Source organism: Rhinolophus ferrumequinum, chromosome 12, assembly GCF_004115265.2.
Source record: "Rhinolophus ferrumequinum isolate MPI-CBG mRhiFer1 chromosome 12, mRhiFer1_v1.p, whole genome shotgun sequence".
In the NCBI taxonomy this organism is placed as follows: Eukaryota; Metazoa; Chordata; class Mammalia; order Chiroptera; family Rhinolophidae; genus Rhinolophus; species Rhinolophus ferrumequinum.
The window spans coordinates 76,935,313-76,955,383 of NC_046295.1; the positions used below are offsets into that span (position 1 = coordinate 76,935,313).

Consider the following 20,071-nt stretch of genomic DNA (forward strand, 5'->3'; position numbering starts at 1 on the left):
GGAAATGTTTCTTTATATCAAGGGCCAGGCTCTCTCTCATCCCAACCCTTTGCTGTGCCCTTGGTCTGGGACCCTCCCAGGGAGGCTCCTGCCTCTTCCGGTCTCAGTTTAGAGGTTAGAGCCGCTCACCTTTTAAGTAATTAGGTGAGGGTCCCTTCCTTGAGCTCCACAACCCCATGCTCCTTCACAAGGCTTTGTCACGCCAGGTGACTTTTGTCACTGCCCCCCACAAACACAGTGATTTCTGTGAAGGTGGAATCTGTGCATCTTGCTCCAGCCCCAGGTCCCCAAAGCCCAGCAGAGGACCTGTCACATAGCAGGTGCTCAATAAATATTTAATGAGTTAATGAGGTCCATTTTCATCCTTTCCATCTTACAGATTAGACCACTGAGGCACAGAGAGGTTTAGCATCTTGCCCTGGTCACACAACCAGGCCCCTGTCAGCTCTATAGGAAAGGCCCGCTTGGGCATGGCCGGATTGGACGATGTCAGAGGCCAGGCTGGAGTTTCCTGGAGGAGGGAGGGGCTATGCAGGCACTTTGCTTCTCTGCTCCTAGTGATGTCTGTTTAGCCAGGGTCCTTGGTCTGACCACCAACCCCTGTCCCCATTTCTCAGATGAGAAAAGTGACTCTCAAAGGAAGGCAAAGCTTATTCAAGATCAATAGTGGACTACAGCATAGTGCATCCTAGAGTGGCAGGCCCCTCAATATCCCACCTGCATCCCTAGAGAAGCATGAGTGAGGGGGGCCACCCCAGAGGGAGGCCAGTGGGCCCTCCTAGAGCAGGAGGTAGGGAGGCCTGTGTTCTCGGGCTGGCCTTGCCACGTACCCGTGCATAAGCCCCTTAAAGTCTCTGGCCCTCAGTTTCCCCATCTGAACTACAAGGGGGCAGGGCTGGAGGCTTCAGCCTCCCCTCCTCCCCAGAGCATGAGGACAAGGCTGCGGGAGCTGGTGAGTAAGAATACAGCCTCCTGAGTCCAAAAGGCACAGTCGAGTCTTGGTTTCAGCATTTATTGCTGAAGGATCTTGCTCAGTCCCTTCACCCCCTCAGCCTCCATTTCATGGTCTGTAAAAAGAGAATAATAGCATTTTTTGAGCATTAAATGAGCTAATGTGGGGAGTCCCTGGCACAATGCCCGGCACAGCATCACCATCAAATGAGGCTGTGTTGTCCTAGTATTAGCTGGGGAATGCTGCCCTCTAGAGGCCAGCAGTAGGAACAGCAGGCAATGGGAGCCCGACCCCCTGCCCCGCCCAGGCTTGAACCCGCTCTCTGCGTGTGCCCATTGTCCGAATGGGAAGGACGCGGGCCGGCGCTGGTCACTCGGTGTGCGCCTCCACCCACTGGTAGAGGCGACGGGCGTAGCGAGCTGGGCTGACGGTGGAGAAGGTCCGGCCAGGGTAACGCAGCGTCTTCCACAGGTGCTCCAGCCGCTTGCGGAGCCCGTAGACAGTGGCAAGGTCCACGAGGCCCAGGAAGTAGCGTTGTTCGGGTCCGTCCAGGATGTGAAGGGCGTTGGGGACTTCTGGCAGCAGCCGGCGGTTCTGGGCTCCCGGCTCATCCTGGCTCTGTACCCCTTGCACAGACCTGGGGGCCGTAGGGGAAGGGGTGGAGGGTAAGTCCTCCAAGTGGTCCCAGCCTTGACCCTGTAAGCCTGGCTAGGTGCCCCTGGGAGGCACTGCCCTAACGCTGTGCTTCCCTCGCTCATCCCCACACCTCCTGAGTGCCAGGCCTAGGAAGTGAGAGAAACTGGAGGCTGAGTAAAGTGTAGTTGATGGTCTAGAGCTGCACTGTCCAATATGTAGCCACTAGCCACTAGCCACATGTAGCCTTTGAGCACTTAAATGTGGCCAGTCCCAACCGAGATGCGCTGAGCGTAAAAGACATACCTACTGAATTTCCCAGACAGGATGAGAAAAAGAATATAAAAGATGTCATACATGTTTATATTGATTAGATGATGAAATAATAAAATTTTGGACGTACTGAGTAAATAAAATATATTATTAAAATTATTTTTACCTGTTTCTCTTTAGTTTTTTAAAGAGAATACTAAGAAGTTTAAAACTACATAGGTGGTTCATATTACATTTCTACTGGGTAGTGCTAGTTTAGAGAATTGGGGGTACACAGACACTGGCTCTGCACTCACATGCCACATCACTTTGGGTAAGTCCCGCATTGGGTATTTCCTAAACTTCTGTTTGGGTGGTCCAACCCTGGAAGTTTCAGGGTGGCAGAGCTGAAACCTTGGGAACAAAGTCCAACCGCAGTTTGCAGATGGTGTGTGGATTTTTTTTTTTTTAACCTCAAAATGAACCCAAATCAGAAGATGCCTTTGACTGGGCCCCCAGTCCCAGCCTGAAGCAGGTTCAGTTCCCTAACTTTGTCCTCCTGAGAATGCTGGGAAGGTGGAAATGGGGTGTCACTGAGGGGTTTTAATAAGCCAGTGAGAGACAAGCCCCACCGAGCTGGTACCCCCTGCAGTGCCCTATTTCACATGGATGAGGTGAAGTGTGTGTGTGTGTGTGTGTGTGAGTGTGTGTGAGTGAGTGTGTGTGTGTGTGTGTGTGTGTGTGTGTGTAGAGGGGTGTTCTGAATGAGGGGCTGGGAACTGGTGGGGGTGGGGCTAGGACAGTGGCTATTTACCAGCCAGCACGGAAATATTCCAATATGACAACAAACATTATATGCAAATTCGGGCTTACTGGCCAAATGATAGCAGAGATCTGACTACGAACTGGGGGTAGAGGGCGAGGGAGAAGCTGATCTAGCTTGGAGAGGCAGACTTGGGGAGGTTCTGTGGCCCGTGACAGGAGTTCCAACCTCTGGTCAAGATGTGCCCAGCCCAGGCCAGCCACAGGGTGTGGGGAGCCATTACCCTGGATTCTGCTCAAGCCTCACTCATCCCAAGGTCTTCCTCTACGGGGTAGGAAGTCAGTTTTCACTCATCTTTCCCACGCACTGAATCGATGGACTTATCTCCGTAAAGTACCTGTCTTAACCCCTATGTAAATTCTGTTGAACCACAGAGGTAGGTCTTGGAGGATTGCAATCCAAGTAACTAGCCAAGTACTAGCATGAATCCTCAGAAGTCATTCTATAACTTCACTTCCCCTCTCCGAGCCTCAGTTTTCACATCTTTAAAATAGGACTGAGCCCACCTTAATGAAGCTCACGGTCAGCATGCAAGGAATGACAGTTACCATTACAAAGGGGAGGACAACATGATGCTGGTGCCAGTGGTGATGACTAAGGGTCCTAGAGGTGGAATTATGGGGTTAAGGGGCAAGAGCTCTTTCTGAGGCAACAAATGGGTCTGACACCTGCTCTGAAACCTTCAATGGCTCCATATCCCCTTCTGGAAAAATGGTTGGATTCTTCAAATCTGGACTGAAGCCCTTGTCCAACTGGATCTCACCCGTTCTTCCCCCTGCTGTGGTCCACCTGGACCCTCTACCCCTGCCAGCCAGGCTTCTCCCACCTTCCACCCTACACACACACACACACACACACACACACACACTGCACTTTCCAGTCTTCAGGCCTTTGCCTATTTGGTTGCCCACCTCACATCTGTCTTTCCCAAGCTCTCATCACCTCATCTTGCCGTTGCTCCTGTGCGGGGCCCACCTGGCTGTGCGCAAGACAAGGCTGCTGCCCGGGCCCCTCTCATCCTTGTGGAGACAATGAAAGGCCACCAGGAGGCTGTAATCCAGCACGTTGAGCTCCCGGAGGAAGGCGGTGTCCAGTTCCATCTGGCGGAGGAGCCAGCTCCTCTGGGGCCCTGCTGGAGCATCAGCACCCCCTGAGTGCTCGTTGTGTGCCAGGCAAGGTGCTGAGGGCTCCAAACGCATCTGCCCCCGGAGGGCAGGTGTCATTACTGTCCCATTTCACAGATGAGGAAACTCATGTGTAATAATTTACTAGCTAGTAAGTCGTGGAACTGGGATTTGAACTCTGCTCTGCCTGACTCCAGAATCCGGGTTCTTAATGACGGGCAGAGGGTAGTGCCAGGGACACCCTTCTAACTTCACCCTGAATGGAGAAGACCAGACAGTGAGTGCCCCATGGCTCACCCAAGTAGATGGTCTTGCCCTGAAAGTTGAGGTCCTTCAGCACCAGGATGAGGGGGCTGCCCTCAGGGGCCGGATCCACCCATCGGCTCACCTCACAGCCTTTGATGTCATACCTGCTTGGCGAGGGGTGGGGGGGACATGACAGAATGCAGCTTTACACAGACTTGAGACACACAGGGACCTTCACAAGTTAATAATAAGAAGCGAGAGTTTCCACTGTGTGACTGATCAAATCCTCAGCACAACCCCATTCCATTATTCTGCCCATGTTAGAGATGAAGAAAAAGGTTCAGTTTCTTTGACTTGCCCAAGAACACACAATAAGTAAAGGGCAGAGCAGGAATTTGAACTCAGGCCTTTGGAAGCCCAGTCCAGGTTTTACCCCTGCCTGTGCCTGACTCGCAGCACGTTGTCATTCCTGCAGGGGTCCCAGAACAGGGGTCCAGCCCTAGGCAGTAGCACCAGGAGGGCCAGAGGGAAGTTGGTGGCCCTGAAGGAAGTTGGTGGCCCTGGGGAACACCAGTGAGGGCAGAGTCAGAACTGGGAGGCGCCGAGGGCAATGTGCAATCAAAGGCTAGACTGGAACCCTTACTCCTCACATCATACCTGTGCGGGCTGCCCCCTCCTCAGTGTCTCATCTGTAATGTGGAGGTGATAACAATGCCCACCCCTCAGGGTTGTTATGGGAATAACGAAGATTATGAATGCAAATGGCTCCACACAACGCCCAATGCATACTGAGTGTTCAAGAGATGCTGGTCGAGGGAGGGGCGTCTCTGACCCATCAGGAGATCCTGGGAATGTCCCTTCTCTTCCCTGGGCCTCAGTTGCACCGTCCATCTACTGCTTGTGGGTGCTTCTGGTGGCACATTCTGGGTGGGCCGGAGGCCCTGAGAGGCCAACTCACCTCTCAGAGATGCGGCTGGCGGGATAGAAGACGCTCTGCATGATGATGAAGTATTTCTGCGGACAGGGGTAGGGAGTGAGGGAGGACAAGATCTCATCCTGCAGCTGCCCCCTCCGGCCCGGCCTCTTCGCCTCGGCCTCACCCACCTTCTTGCCCCGAGCCACCCGCAGACTGTGCACTCCTGGAAGGGGAGAGGGTGCCAGGTGAGGGGTCCCAAACTAGGCAACCAGGGGTCCTTCCCACCCCAGTCCCAGGTCCAGGCCACGCCTCCTTCTCGTGTTCCTCTGCATCCAGAGCCCACTTCTCCAGCCTCGGCCCTAGAACCCTTCCTCAGCTTGGGTCGCTGTAGGGACTCGACCTGCCTCTAGACTCAGCCCCCAGAGGGCAGCGTCCTCGGGCATAGCCCCGCCCACAACCCTCCCTCAGGACTGTCCACTCTCAGCCCCGCCCCTTTGGGCCACGCCCACAGACCACTAGGTCCCCCTACGTTGCCACCTTGGACCCGGTGCGCCGAACTCTTCCCGCAGTCGGACTGTCTCCTGTCCTGTCTGGACTCAGGCCCCCCACACTCCCCCTTCTGGAACCACCCTTGAACCACCCTGGAACCACCCTACTCGCTGGCCCTCTCCCCTCCTCGCTCTCTCCTTAACCCCTTCCCCCATGCCCCGCAGTCCTGGATTCCTGGCCGGTGGTCGTACCCAGCAACCGCGCAAGCAGCGAGTGCGGGTGCCGCCGCAGGTGCTGCATGTAGCGGGGCAGGTGGGCGAGCAAGGCCCGCACCTCCTTGCGCCTCTGGGTCTTCAGGAAGAAGCGCTGGTCGTGGCTGGGGGAGTGGAAGGGAGAGGTCACTAACCAGGCTCCCACCCGGCTCCCTGATGCAGCCTGTCCATGTGTGGATCTGTCTCCCCCCTCCTCCTCCAGCCCCCGCCCTGTCTGTCCTCCTCCATCTGACCTCTATCTGGCTGGGACCTTCCCCTGACCTGACCATACTGGTTCTCTCCCCAAATGCCTCCCTCCACCGTGACATCACTCCCACCCTTCCCCACCCCTTCTGCCAGCTCACGACAGGAAGAAGCTGGCCTTGCTCTTGGAGGTGCTGAGGAACTGCAGGTAGGGGCCGCCGGGCCCCAACGAGGCCTGATAGTCCTTCTCCGCCAGGCCTAGGGAGTGGCGCAGCCAGGCGAAAGCTGGGCCAGCCAGGGTGCCCAGCTCGAAGCCCTGCAGGGGAGGAAGAGCACCCCCAAGAGTGTCCACGGAGGCCCAGGTGTGAGCAGTTGGCCCTAGTGCAGGAGGGTCAAGGTAACCACACACTTGCTGAAGGCCCTGAGGCAAGCCATCACTCCCACGGCCCAAAGGGAAACGGAGGAGGAGAGAGAACAAAGATGGTACCGCTCCCCTCCCACGAAGCAGTCTGGGGCTTCCTACCTCCTGAACCTGGGTCATGACCTCAGAGAAATCCTCCTCAGTGGGTGGTCCCTGCAGGGAGGGGCAGAGGGGCTCAGAGCAAGCCTCAGTCCCCAACTGCCAGCCCCAGGATCTCCAAACGTCCAGCACCTGGCCTCATCCCGTTCTCCCAATTTGATTTCTCCAGCAAACAGGGACTGCCCTGGGGGTGTCTGAGTTGGGTAGATGGGGGCTGCAGACCCTCCCAGGACTGGATAGAGGACGAGACAGTGACCTGAGGCAGGTCCTGAGTATGTCTCATCCACAGCTGGGTCTCCAGCACCTGTCTTTGAGTTAAAGCCTGGCACATTTGCCTAGACACACACATTGGCCCAGTGAAGCCGGATGCCATCCCAATAAAAGGAGATGGCCTTACTGCCAAGGGAGCTGCCTGACTCATCCGGGGAGGGGCAGATCAGAGACGGCTTCCTGGAGGAGGTGACCTGTAAGCTAAAATCTGAAGGGTAGTGGAGAGGAGGAGCAGGGTGCTCATAGCAGTGGGAACAGCATTGGTGGCCGCCAGGATGGGCCAGAGGGCCAGAGTGGCTGAAGTGAGCAAGGGAGGGATGGAGTGTGAACGAGGCTGGACAGTTGGCCCTGGGCTTGAACCAGTGGGATCCCGAGGCCATGAAGAGTCCTGGGGAGCCGTGGAAGATTTTCAGCAGGTAATGAGATGTAGAGGACTCCCTCTGGCTCCTACACTCTCCCTGGACCTCTAGGTCCCTGTGCCAGGGCTTGGCCTGTGGGATGAGGTCACACTGTGCACACACACAAACACATATGCTCACCGGGGCCCATCCAGCTGCTGAGCTTGCATTTGGGTGACCCTTTCTGCTGAGCCAGCCTGGCCCCAGCCTGAACTCCAGGGAGGATGGGCTGGGCTGGCGGGGTGGGGGCAGGGTCCCTTCTCTACCGTACACCCTGGCAGAGCTGAGAGGGCCTCAGAGACCAAGGAGTACAACTCCCACCCCCCACAGTCATTATATAGATGGGGACACTGAGGCCCAAAATGGGGCAGAGGCCCATCTAGAGTCACACAGCAACCACCTAGGTCAGGGGGTTCCTTACACCCCAACACATCCTGGGCTTTCTGACTTCCTGGCCTCAGCCTCCACTCCAGAATGACCCTCCCTCCCTGCACCCAGCCCCTGGTTTCCTTCCCTTATAGCCATCTCTGATCCCCAACTCTGCAGTATTAGCAAGACAGCCAATCAGCCCTATCTTACCATTGGTGTGTGAGACAGATTGACCACTCACCAAGAGTGGGTGGTCTATAGAGACCTGGGTGGCAGCCCACAGCCCTGCCTGCATCATACATGTCAGCCGGTGAAGCTCATGCCCCGGGCCGATCTCAAACAGGCCTAGGCGTGGCTGCTTGTCTCGTAGACGCCAGAGAAGGCCACCACGGCTGGAACTTGAAGTGGCTACTCTGCGTCCAGCCTCTGGGGACGGGGCCAGGACCTGGTGGCAGGAGGCACAAGAAGCAATGAGCATGTGGCAGCATCGCAGAGGAGAAAGACCCAGGTGTGAGTCCCATCTCCACTACTTTGAACCCTTCTCTTTTCTCTCTCTGCCTCAGTTTCCTCAGTTGTAAAATGCAGATAATGCCGGTAGCCACATCACTGGTTGCTGTGAGGGGCCACACAGTCCCTGGCATACATTCAGCACCCAAAATAGAGTGATGGTTATTATTAGCATGCAGTTCTGCAGCCAAACCTGGCCCAAGACTGTCTCTCACTAGCTGTGTGACCTTAGATAAGTCACCTAACCTTCTGTGCCTTGTTTTTTCACCTGAAAAATGAGAACTATAACAACTTCCTGGCAGGTATTAACTGTTGTTACTGTTGAGTTTGAGCTCCGTGCATTGGAACCCTTGATAGGAGCTGTGATGCCAGTGATTCAGTCCCCTATTACACTGTCTATGCCGAGTTCCTCCAGGCCAGCGCAGAAGGTCAGCACGAAGCTGAGATCATAGCTGCTGTCCCATTAGTGGTGGGCACCCACCACGTGCCCAGCACTGGCTGAGAGCTTGACCTCCTAACAGCCCTATGAAGGAGGAACTTTTAATGTCATTTCCATTTTCCCGAGGAAGTCAACTGTGGAAGTTTTCCTGGGATACCCACCAGATTTATCCCTTCATACCTGCGGTTCCCATGTGGGGCGTGAACTGGTTCCCGCCCAGTGCAGGACCCCTCCTGGGCTTGGATGGGGGTGTGTCGCACCGCACGGAGAGGAGAGACCGGCTCCTGCCCCACAACCCTTCCTTCTCCTGTGCTCCCTCGGGTCCGCACCTACCTCGCGGGGTCCCGGGCTCGGCGCGGCCATCGCTCCGCAGCAGCTTTCCCGGCTCTGGCCGCGGCCCCTCAGCCGCAGGACTCAGGCCCCGCCCCTGCTTCTGGATCGACCAATCGCGAGGTGCAGATCACGGTTACACCCAATCCGCGCAGGAGTGGCGGCGATCGCCTGCTGATCCCTCCGCCCCGGCTGCAGCATCTTTCGGACAGCGGTACAGGGCGGGGCAGGGCCGCTACGCGTCGGTTAGGGTCCCCCGGAGGTAAGACCCTCCCCCATTCCTCCCCTGAGGTGTAGGACTCGGGTCTCAGGGCCGCTTGAGGAGGTGGGTAACCTAAACCCAGTTCCGCCCACCCATTCTGGCGTGGAATCCCCAAAGACTGTTTTTCGGGTGAGGAAACTAAGGTTGAGAGAGACTAGTGACAACCTCTATGTCACACAGAAAGTCAGGGGCATGCATTCATTCAACACATACATTGTAACACTCACTATGGGCCAGGAGCAGTGCTAGGCTCAGGATTTAGTGGTGAATGAGAGGGAGAAACACAGCTGCCAACGTGATCTTTTAAAAGCTAAATCAGATGATGTCACTCTCATGCTTAAAGCCTCCAGTAGCTTCCCACGGCACTAGAACAAAACCCAAACCCCTGGCCTTAGCCCATGCCCTTCTGCCCATTCTCCAGCCCTACCTCAAACTACTCTCTCTCCTCCACTCAACACACAGCCACAGGGATGCCTCGCTGGTCCTTAATCACCAAAAACACTTTCACATTTAAGGGCTTTTGCAAGTGCTGTTCCCTCTGTTTGAAGTCCTTTTCCCCAGATTTCCATTTGCCTTATTTCTTCTGGTCACCTTGGTTGACTCTACATGTTCCTTCCCTTCATCACCTTGTTTGATTTTCTTCATCACACTTAACACTATCAGAAATTGTCTCGTTCATTTATTACATCTACCCCTAGAATGGGGGTGCCAGGAGGGCAGGAACCTTGCCAGGCTCATTTCCTGGCACAAACCGGTGTTGGATAAGTGTATGTTGAACCAACGTGAGTAGGATGTGCAAAGGGCCTCGGTGAGTCCCAGGAAACGAAAGGGCAGCCTGGTGGTGGCTGGAGTGAGGACAGAGCAAGCAAGCACGCAGGTTCTTGAAGGCCATGGTAGGAAGACGGGTGGTGACCCGGGGAAGCATTATGTTTGAGGAAGATGACCATATGTTTTTAAAAGATCCCTGGTTGTTACAGTCAGTTTGGAAGGGGCCAGAGTGGACAGGGGGAGAGCCGCGAGGAAGCCTTTGGTGACTTAGGGCAGAAGATGGTGGTTTTGCATCACGAAGGTGGCTGGGGGGAAGACAGGGAGAATGGACAGGATTTGAGAGTCTTGTGGATGGAGGTGGGAAAGCTAAGGTCAGTGATGTCTGCCAGGCTTCTGACTGATGTCAGGGCATGAGAGGGAGCAGGGAATGAGGGGAGAGCCAGACTTGGGGGTGGGAGAACTCAGATCATGGCAGGATGAAATTTGAGGTGCCACTATGACATCCGATGGGAATACTAGGTGGGTGGCTGGTGCATGTACAATACATTGGGGTTCAGGAGAGAGCCAGGCTGGAGGCAAGCCTGAGTAAGGACCAGGTCACCTAGGAAGGGTGTGGGGTGAGGAACCCACCCTCTCATGGCAGAACAGAGAAACACGACAGACATAAAGTGCAGAGTGGGTCATCACAGACAATAGCTTCTAAGGGTGCATCCAGCAGGATGTCACAGGCCATATGCGGTGTAGGGATCAAGGAAATGTGCTTTGGATTTAAAGACCAGCTGTCACTGGTGGTCTGAGTGGGCGCAGCCCTCCTGGAGTGATGCTGAGCAGAGTGGAAGTGAGAAAATGCAGGCAACAGGTATGAACATCCTTTGGGAAGTTTGGCTGTGGAGGAGAGGGGGGAGACCTGGAGGGAATTACTGGGTTGATGGAGGATCCTTTAAGTGGGAGCCTGGTACATGCTCATGAAACGCAGCGAGGACCTTGTTGAGAAGCAGAGGCTCTTCCCACGAGAGGAGGATCATAGAAACAGGAGGCTCCTGCTATAGCAGTGGGAGAGGACAGGACCCACAGCCCAGGTGGGCAGCTCTGCCTGGACTGGAGGATGGGGAAAGGACAGGGCAGATATGCCTGCAGTTGGCCTGTTCTGGGAAGGTGACACCTCCACTAACCGGAAGAAGAGCGAACTCCAAGGTGGGATGGGATGGAGGCTTACGTTAGGCACTGTGAATGGGAGAGCCGGCTGCCCAGAGAGGCTCAGGGGGATTGCTGGGGGGCCAGGGCCGGGGCCTGTGCCAGACCAGTCAACCTGAATACAATGGAACCAACTTTGCTCTGGCTCAGTAGCAGCTCTCACTGCTCATTGCTACTACTAAGTGCGGCTGCTGGTACGAGGGATGGACAGGCTTAAGCTTTTAGGGACCTGGCCTGAGGCTCCCTAAAGTCCTAGTGCACGCTGGCTGGGCTGGCACAGGGGAGGCATGGTGGAGGCTGACATGGGGTCTGGTAGCCTGCCATGCCTCCACCGACTCCCCAGCCATGAGCTGCAACAAGCTGAAACCACATCTGTCCCAGTTCCCTCCTGATCCCGTGTCCAGCATAGGGACGATCCAGGAGGCACCTGAGGCACCTCATTGCACAAACCAGGGTCTCCTGACCTGAGACTAGTGCGAGGCCAGCTCCTAGACCCTCTCCGGACTACAAGCAGCCCAGCTCTCCTGGTCAGGGATGCCACAGAAACAAACACACCAAAACATTTATTGTTCAGTTCTCCCCAGCAGGCCAAGGCCAGTGTCAGGACTGAGGGGCTGGGTCTCCATGACGAGCAGCAGGTCTGGGGGCCCAGTGTGGCCACTCTAATGCGCCCTGAGGCCTGGCGGTGGTCCTGGGGCCTGTCTGTCCCCCCGCCTAGGTGTTCCAGGTCCAGAAGTCCTGTGGGATCTGGGGCTATGTCAGACCCGGGAAAGCTGCTTTCATGGAGGAGGACATGTGAGGAGAGGTCATGTGATGTCTTAGAACCTGCCAAATCCAGTATCAGCAGGTAACAGGAGGGAAACTGAGGCAAGAGGGTGGAACCAGAGGAAAACAAATGACAGAGTCTGAAGGTGAGGCAGGGAGGACTAGCATCTTTCAGGCCCTGAGCCGGAAGGGGGAGAGAGGGAGACTTCAGGTACTCCTCCCTCCTAGCTTCTGGAAAGGTGAGCAGGGCAGTGGGTGCTCTTGTCAGTCAGGGGTGAGTTCTGAACAGCTCCATCCTTCAGGGTGTCTGCAGAGCAGCCAGGTTTGAGGGCGCCACAGTGCCTGAATAGGTCCTGTGGACCCCTGCCCTTGGTATGCCCTTGCGGGGAAGCAGAGAAGGGGCCAGCAGCCTCATCCCTGCTGGGCTTTCACTGAGCCTTTTTGGTCACCTGGTTCTTCAGCATCACATAGGTGATGAACACTCCTGGAATATACAGACCAGAAAGACCAGATAAGATCGGGGCTCAGGGCTGCTGTTAAGGCCAGAGCAGGGCATGGCATGGCACAATGACACATACAGGGGACCAAGCCCCTCCCAACCACCCTCCAGACCACCTGGTCATCTCCCTAGCCATCCATCAAGCCACACATCCACCCACATTCATTCGAAACACACCACTGAGTGCCTGCCACAGGCAGTTTGCTACATTTAGTCTCTCAGATTCTATGGGGTACAAGTTGCACCCAGCTATCCATCTACTCACCCAATCCATCACCTGTCCACCCACCTATCCACCCACCCACCTGCCCACTCAACATCCAGCATCCACCCACCGACTGCATCATCCAGTCATCCGATTGTTGACTAATCCAAACCACTCTATTGAGCACCAGCTTAGTGCCACAGCCTGTGAGGACACAGTCATGATAAAGCCCCAGTCCTGGGAAGCCCACAAACTAAACCATGGGAGACAAAGAGGTGCAGGAACCATGAGCCTGGGTGACAAGGGGGTGAGAGGTGATTGAGGTGTGAGCAGAGCAATGCCGGTGGAGCGAACCGGAAAAAGGGAGACATCCCATGAGAGCCTGAGGCATGGGAAGACTGACTTGCAGCCCTGAAGGATGAACAGGAAAACCCTGGGGGTGAATTGGGGGCAAAGAGCCGCAAGCAGACATACAGCAAGTGCCAAAGTGTGGCCACACATGGAGGGGTGGGAGACACCCTGCCCAGGGTTGGTGGCATGATGACTTACCTACAAACAGGAGCAGCAGGAGGCCGGCGGCCAGTGGGATGGCAACGGCGTAGGCTCGGGGCAGGAAGTACTTGTGGATGACATGCTGGCTATCGATGAATGGCTGGCATCGAGGGCAGAGCTCCAGTGAGCATTCCCTGCCTTGCCCAGCCCCCCCAAGCCAACATCCCACCTCCTCTGTCTCGGGCTGACCCACTCAAAGCACTGGGACAGCATTTGCTTCTGTTTAAGATGGCATTTTGGATGCCTTGGTTTGTTTCCTTCCTTCATTTATTTAATACTGTGTTTCCCTGAAAATAAGACCTACCCCGAAAATAAGCCCCAGTTAAGATCGTCAGCCAGACAGGCGCACTTAGTACGTTACGACGATGTTCTAGAAGATGACATGACTGTATTTGAATAAACGTAGATTGTTGTACATGAAAAAATAAGACATCCCCTGAAAACACGTCCTAATTTTTCTTTTGGAGCAAAAATTAATATAAGGCCCAGTCTTATTTTCAGGGAAACACGGTAGTTTACTGTGCACTTGACTGGTACCTGCCCTAAGTGGGTGCTAGGGACCTGGCAGTGAACAGAAGTCGAAGGACTTGCCCTAATGCCCTCACAGTTTAGCAAGGGCAAAGGGTACACGAGGAATCCTCAACTAATTCCCAATTTGGGCTCCAAGATCTTCTTTACTGACAATTTTCCCCAAACGATACCAAGTTCTGCAAGACTTTGCCCTCCAAACACACTGCACATAAGTACTAACCACCAAACCCTTGCTCCACACACACATCCGAAAGGCCCTCACGAAAGCCACTGGCACCTGCCATGCCCGGGAGCCAGCAGAATAACCAGAAGGATTGGACCCATCAAAGGGAAAGCAAATCAGGAACAGGGCTTTACACTGCAGCGGTTAAGAACGCGACCTTGAGTCCGACCCTTCTCCCTGAACCTCAGCTTCCTCATCTACAAAATGGGGATACCACTGGCATCCTCCTCACAGTGTTGTTCCGGAGATTTCATAAGATATTCAGGTAAAGCACCTAACACAGTGGGGTCGGCTGCAGGACCCAGGAATGGGAGAAGGTGAGAGAGGGCGGAGGAAGAACACATACCAAGAGAATCACCCAGGTGGTGTAGTAGGTGAAGATGATCAGGCTAACGGCAACGAGGCCAAGTCCCACCACCTGGTCTGTCCCGGTGGCCTGGAGAAAAGGGAGGGCTCAATTGACGAAGTGCCTCTATTTAGGTGCACTACTGGGGTGGGGGGGCGGCGTCGCAGTCTGATTCCTCAGCGTTTTTATCTGTACAATGAGCCGGCGGGAGAGCAATCTGGTTCCGAGTGCCCAAGCTCCGGCTCCTAAACAAACCAGGGATCCCCAACCCCAGCACTCTGCCACAAACTCACCATTTCCCCGGTGCTCCGCACCGGGGCAGCCAGCCACATCCGGTTCCGCATCTGGGCCCTCGGCTGCGGGGCACGCCGGGAGTCGCCGAACATAAGGCCGCCCCAGAACTACGTTGCCCAAGACAGGCAGGCGCCGCCTCCCCATTTGCATGTCGGGAAATGTAGTTTCTCAAGGGTATGGGGGAACAAGTTGTTCCCGAATCTCCCTAGAGAATGGGACCGAGTTGGGAACCCAGACCGGCTGGTACTCGTGGCCTCAGTCCTGTCGAACTCGCCCCTGAAGAAAAGCCCATTTCTAAATATCCCAGAGTCCCAAAGCCAGAGCGAGATCTGGTAGGGGAGAGTTGGAAGTCTCATTTCTCAGATGGGGAAACTGATGAGGCTCAGAGACGGGCGAGGACTTGCGGGAGATCACAATTCGTGTCTGTGGTGAAGCCGACACCAGAACCTGGCGTGTGCATGCCAGTTATTTCCTGGTCCCGAGGCCCTAATGTGTGTTGAGGGAAGGGTGCAAAAAATGTTCACCGCCCGGCTGGGGGTGGAGGAGGAGGGGCTGGCCCAAGCCTGCTGCGATGGGGCTCATTTCGATTGGCTGTAAGGGTAGGCGTCCCCTTACCAGCGCCTGGCTTCCCTGTCCTGTCTTCACTGCAGGGACGAGGCCAGGGTGACCCTCTCCTCCCTCACCGTCTGCCTCTGGGGCCCTGGGTGTTGCGGCAGCGCTAGCAGCAGTCCAGGCAGGTCTTGGGAATGGCCGCGTGTGCAGGATCCTCTCCAGGCTTGGAGGTCCGTTCCTCTGAGAGCAAGGGGAGGTTGGGCCTCATCACCTTTGATGTGTTCTCCAGCTCTGGAATCTGGAACACTGTCTCCTCAAAGCTAGTGGGCTAGTTGTTCCTCACTCATCAGGGCTACACATCCCAGGGAAGTCAACTTCCCTGACGGGGGTTCCCTCCTCTGTGTTCCACAGCCCCAACTGTGTCTCCATGATGACGCTTCTCAGCACCGTTTTAATTAGCCGATTTACTTGATGTGGCCCACCTGTGAGCTCCCTGAGCCTAGGGTCTGTGGTCACTGCTGTATCCCCAATGCCCAGAATGGGGCTTGGCACAAAGTAGGAGCTTTGAATCAACCAACTGGCTTTAAGATTCTTTGACATTTTAGATCCTAGAATGCTAGCCTTCAGCATCTGAGGACTCCAGGCCTTCTGAGGGGTTGTGTGGAGGCTCTCCTGCTGTCTCCATTTTGGGGGGTGGAGGGGCACGTGGAGATTGAACCTGGCTGGCAGCATCTGCCTCCTTGGGTCATCTGAGCCCATCTCTGACTATGGCAACTGCTGGAGCAACCTTTTTATTCCCTGCCCTTTGGTATGCTGATTTTTCATTTAGCATGACTGTGTTCCAAAGGAGCAACCTTTTGGGCCTAAAGCCCAATTCCTTCCCTCTGTCTCAGGAGACTTTGGGCTTAGTCAGGAGCCAACTTTTCCCTCCCCAGGTGTGCACTGAACAAAGGAAGGGACTGAGAATCAGCCTGGACATCAGCCCTGAGAAGGGGTGAGGATATGCAGTGCTGTGACAGGGATGAGGCCTGGTAGTCTGGTCCCTTCTGGCCCGTTCAAAGCCGCTAAGGTTTCCTGCCACTTCTGAGATCATTAAAGGCCCAGGGCGACTTGCCTTTCCCAGAGCTTGGTGCAGGCTGCTCTGTAACTTGAGACAGGGCAGGGATGAGGGGCCTAGGCCTGGAGACAATGCAGGCTTGGGGCTTTAGAGGATGGGAATGAACTTGGCACCTCCCATAGGTCAGGCTGTACACCCACTTTCTCATTTGATCCACAGCCTCACAGCCCGCAGCTGAGAAAACTGAGGCACAGGCAGTTTTCTGTCTTCAGGCATGCTTGTTCAAAGCCACCTGACTACTGCGGAGGTCCGTAGAGCAGTGGTTAGAACTTGGGCTCTGAGGTCTGAGACTGGCAGGAAACTACTCTCCAGGGCCCGTTTCCTGTCCGGGACTCTGGTGTAATAAAGGTGGTCACAATTGTGACTGCACCGGGACTTGGAGAACCCTGGCCACCTACACCTTCCCCACCCCCGACCATCACCTTACACATCTGGCTTCCATCTGATGCTTTGATCCTAAAGTCAAGTTGGTAAAACAAACAAACAAGAACCAACATGCCATAACAAACAAAAACTGCAACATTTAATTTTGTCCCCCAAACCAAGACACTGACTAGGCTGATTTCCCTTTACAATGTTATTTTCTACAATAGAAGCTGGGACGGATACAAACACAGCCCATTGAATTAGGGTGTGGTGGTGGCGACATTGTTAGATAAGAGGGGAATTAAAAAAAAAAAAAGACCTTTCTTCCCCCCCATCTCCCTGCTCACTTCCCTAAAGAGAGGAAAACGTAGACATTCTCCATCCTGGCAGATCATGCCCTATGGTCAGTTTGTGGGGTGACTAGAAAAAAATAACCTAAAAATATTGTATTTATTTTCTTTAAATCTCCTAGTAAAAATGTTAAAACTGTCTTCCAAGAAGATTCCAAACTGGCATTGCATAGACCAATTCCTTTCCAAAAATATCTCTAATATATTCTATCTCTCTCTATATATATAGAATTTTTAAGTCCAGGAGCTGTGGGTGCCTAGTGCGAATTCACTGAGCTTGAAGGGACCAGAGGGCCGAAGAATAGAGCTCCCATATGGGGATGAGGCCGGAGCTTCCGGACTCCAGCTCCAGCCACCATCAATTTGGTTGTGGCCGAATTTTCAGTTGTCCAATTACCCCGGCCCAGGGCCTGTCATGGGAGAATGTGGCAGGCTCTGTCTCCTTCTGGGGTGACTGTCAAGTTCAGACCTCGCCTAGAGAGGGGCTGGGGTTCCTGTTTTGGGGGAGTCTCCCCAACAGCACCAAAGCCAGCTGCTTTATGCCTAAAGCCCCAGAACTTGAATCAGACCCCAAATACACCTTGAATGCACCTCCCCACTGGGCTGAGGTCATGCAGACAGAGGGAAGAGCGGCACTGCCCCGTCTTCTGGGGGCCACTTCATCTGGAGACAGTGCAGCTGGTCCCCTTTTAAAGTGCCAGGTGTCTACGGGGCAGGAAGGGACCCACAGAGCTGACCAGAGCCTTCTCCAGCCAGAGCAAATGCTCCATCCTGCCTCGGCAGGCACCTTCTAACATTCATTTTCTAAAAGAGTTAGGTGATTAAAACAATAACAACCACCACAAAATCCTAGAAATGCTCTGACTCCAATGCCAGGAGGCTCCAAGACCATGACTCCAACTCTTGTCAGCTGGGCAGAAAGGACCCTTCCCACCCTGGGGAGGGCACCTCCACCCTAACCCCTACGAGAGAGAGAACCCGTATCCTGGCTCTCCATCCAGATCCCCAGCCCTGCTGGGACCCAGCCAGCGGGTAGGGCAGAGAACAGAACCACCTCCCCTCACCTGGGGGAGGAGAAAATATCAAACTGTGAACCCTAAAAAAAAAAAAAAGAAAAAGAAATAAAGAAAAAAAGAGGAAAGGAAAAAAAAAGTATAGGGCCAAGTAAACACCAGCCTGCTGGGTTTATACAAAGATGAGTGAAATTAAGAGTGGCAGGGGAGTCTGTCCAGAGGCTGGCTGGCAGCCAGAACCCACCTTCAAGCAAATAACGAGGACCGGGAGGAAAGTGCTCAGAGCAGAGGCGTTAGCAAGGCGCAGGGGCAGAGCCAGACTGCTCCCTGCTGGAAAAGCCCCCCTTAAAGGGCCTGCCTCTCCCTTGCCCAAAGAGAGGGGTGCTTTCAGAGGAGGGCTGAGGCTTTTCTGGCCAGGAAGCCAGCTCCAGCCAGTCCGGTCACAGCCCACCTGCCCCTCTAGCACTGGTCCCAGGCCAGGGCCAGCTGACCCTGAGGGGAAAAATGGGGCAGTGCTTGCCCAGCACGGTCAGGCCCCCGACCTCCACGGGCTTGGGAGGCTCCTTCCAGGCTTCCTACAGGAAACCAGCTGCTCGAGACCCAGCCCTGGGCAGAGGGAACCTTCTCGGCACGGGTCTCAGGCCTGAGCTGGAGCTGACGGGAGGGAGGAGAGGCAGTGCCCCGTTCCAGCCGGGCTGCTAAAGCTGGGCCGCTGACTGCACAGCAGGCAGCACCCAGGAACCCCTGGGAAGGGATCAGAGGAAGGGCAGGCGAGGGCCAGCGGGGCTGTGCTAAAGACAAGCGTGTGCAAAGTGCAGGCTGCCAGGGCAGCAGGAGAACATTCGTTGGGGGCGGGGTCTCAGTCTAGAATGTAGGTGGGGTCTGAGGACTTGGCTTCCAGGAGGAGGCCGCCAGCGGCACCCCCAGGGCACAGGGAAGGGATAGCTGAAGCACTAAGCAGAGGGCCACGGTGGCAGGATTCTGGAGATGAAGTGCCCCCCCCTCGCCCCCAGGGCAAGGGGGCCATGGAACAAAGCCCGGCCAGGACATGGCTGAGCGGATGCTCCTGGAGCAAGCAGGGACACATGGCAAGAGGCCCCTCGGCCACAAGCAGCCCTGTGTAGGAGCCGCTGCATGTCCTCATCCAGGGGGCATGTCGGTATCCAGCGGGGCATCCTGGCCATCTTTGTCTTGCCCACCTACTTCATGGGCCTGTGTGTCCTGCCCTTTAGTGGTTCAGAGAGAATATTCACAGTGGCGCCCGGGCCCCACCGGGCCAGGAGGGTCCCAGCACAGATGGGGGGACAATGGAATGATGCTTTGAGGCAGGAGAGGGGCTGGAGTGCATGGAGGAGGCACAGATGAGACGTGGCGTGGATGGTGATCCAAAGGGGAAGATCCCTCGTGGAATGACGTGGGTCTGGACACCCTTGAAGGCAGGGCCCTTCTCCAGCCTGGACACTCGCTCCTCAATGGGTTTCAATCACAACTGGCTCGTAGACCCCAGAGGAGACCCTGTGGGGAGAGACAGGTCAGCTCGCCCTCCCCGACGCTCCTCTGGGCCAGGCCTTGGAAGTACTTCACAAGCAGGCACCGTTAACTGGCCCATTCTGCAGAGGGGGAAGCTGAGGCTCAGAGAAGTTGAGTCCTTTGCCCAGGGTGACACAGGTGTACGTATCGGAGTCTGTGGGATCGCAGAGCTGGCACAGGCTGTGCCCGAGCCCTTTCTGGGCAGCAGTGGCTTACATACTGGGGTGGGCTGTGCCCATCCTCACAGCAACCCTGACAGGGAGGGACTGCACCCCACCCCACCCCACTTGATAGATGAAGAAACTGAGGCTCAGAGGGATTATGAGGCTTGCCAAGAGGGCAGCAGAAGGTCGGGGAGCTCTTCTCCCCACTGACGCCAGGCCCACCCATGAGGTCGTAGACATTCAGGACGCAGCCAGCTGCTCTGCTATGATCTAGCTGCCACAAATATTGGTTCTCCCGTCCCCCGAATCCCAGTTTCAGAGGGAGGCTAGAGATGGGTATTTATAAAACTTCAAAGAGATCCCCTTCTCTTTTTGCCTGCCTCGCTCGGGAAGGCAGTGGGGAGATGGCAGCTGCAATTTCGAGCCTTGGCCAGCAGAGGTCAGCATAGCAGCGCCAGAGGGCACGCCAAGCTAGTCTCCAGCTCTGGCTCTAGATGTTGTTACATGGGCACTACCCACCCGGCCAACAGAAACACGGGGAAAAGCCTTCAGCACAAGCCTGCACATGGAAAGCTCCTCCACGCACACACTCAGCCAGGCACACGGTAAACACTAAA

At 55.4% G+C, this 20,071-nt stretch overlaps 3 protein-coding genes across 13 annotated transcripts in view; all 3 read right to left on the minus strand.

The window, feature by feature from the left end:
• Nucleotides 1-353: 353 nt before the first annotated feature.
• On the minus strand, nucleotides 354-9,354 carry PIP5KL1 (phosphatidylinositol-4-phosphate 5-kinase like 1). Of its 11 annotated transcripts, XM_033122096.1 has the most exons (10): nucleotides 8,727-9,354; nucleotides 7,689-7,892; nucleotides 6,414-6,464; nucleotides 6,052-6,206; nucleotides 5,687-5,811; nucleotides 5,135-5,169; nucleotides 4,989-5,044; nucleotides 4,082-4,194; nucleotides 3,636-3,789; nucleotides 994-1,589 (listed from the first exon to the last, which is right to left on the minus strand). In XM_033122096.1, the coding sequence occupies exons 1-10, from the start codon at nucleotides 8,754-8,756 to the stop codon at nucleotides 1,322-1,324; spliced, it is 1,191 nt and encodes a 396-aa protein (XP_032977987.1). In that variant the 5' UTR covers nucleotides 8,757-9,354; the 3' UTR covers nucleotides 994-1,321. The 11 variants fall into 11 exon arrangements, with proteins under 11 accessions (XP_032977981.1, XP_032977979.1, XP_032977980.1 ...); XM_033122090.1 differs by lacking the exon at nucleotides 3,636-3,789 and having other exon boundaries at nucleotides 354-1,589; XM_033122094.1 differs by having other exon boundaries at nucleotides 1,182-1,589; nucleotides 4,989-5,169.
• A 2,141-nt stretch (nucleotides 9,355-11,495) lies between these two features.
• DPM2 (dolichyl-phosphate mannosyltransferase subunit 2, regulatory) lies at nucleotides 11,496-14,522 on the minus strand. The gene is made up of 4 exons (XM_033122179.1): nucleotides 14,362-14,522; nucleotides 14,069-14,158; nucleotides 12,966-13,068; nucleotides 11,496-12,196 (listed from the first exon to the last, which is right to left on the minus strand). The coding sequence occupies exons 1-4, from the start codon at nucleotides 14,452-14,454 to the stop codon at nucleotides 12,141-12,143; spliced, it is 342 nt and encodes a 113-aa protein (XP_032978070.1). The 5' UTR covers nucleotides 14,455-14,522; the 3' UTR covers nucleotides 11,496-12,140.
• A 2,005-nt stretch (nucleotides 14,523-16,527) lies between these two features.
• Nucleotides 16,528-20,071, minus strand: part of EEIG1 (estrogen-induced osteoclastogenesis regulator 1) — a 33,996-nt gene continuing 30,452 nt past the window's right edge. Inside the window, exon 11 of the mRNA XM_033122178.1 lies at nucleotides 16,528-19,275. Coding sequence (XP_032978069.1) covers nucleotides 19,230-19,275 — 46 coding nt within the window. The 3' untranslated portion in view covers nucleotides 16,528-19,229. The remainder of the gene's footprint in view (nucleotides 19,276-20,071) is intronic.

Excerpts from the sequence above, each read along its gene's own strand:
- PIP5KL1 (XM_033122088.1), bottom strand. The coding sequence starts at position 8,756 with ATGGCCGCGCCGAGCCCGGGACCCCGCGAG. Across the intron at positions 7,893-8,726 it reads CGAGCCCGGGACCCCGCGAG|GTCCTGGCCCCGTCCCCAGA; the intron begins GTAGGTGCGGAC and ends TCCTGCCACCAG. Across the intron at positions 6,207-6,413 it reads TCATGACCCAGGTTCAGGAG|GGCTTCGAGCTGGGCACCCT; the intron begins GTAGGAAGCCCC and ends CCTCCCCTGCAG.
- DPM2 (XM_033122179.1), bottom strand. The coding sequence starts at position 14,454 with ATGTTCGGCGACTCCCGGCGTGCCCCGCAGCCGAGGGCCCAGATGCGG. Across the intron at positions 13,069-14,068 it reads CCACCTGGGTGATTCTCTTG|CCATTCATCGATAGCCAGCA; the intron begins GTATGTGTTCTT and ends CCTCGATGCCAG. Across the intron at positions 12,197-12,965 it reads CCTGCTGCTCCTGTTTGTAG|GAGTGTTCATCACCTATGTG; the intron begins GTAAGTCATCAT and ends TGTATATTCCAG.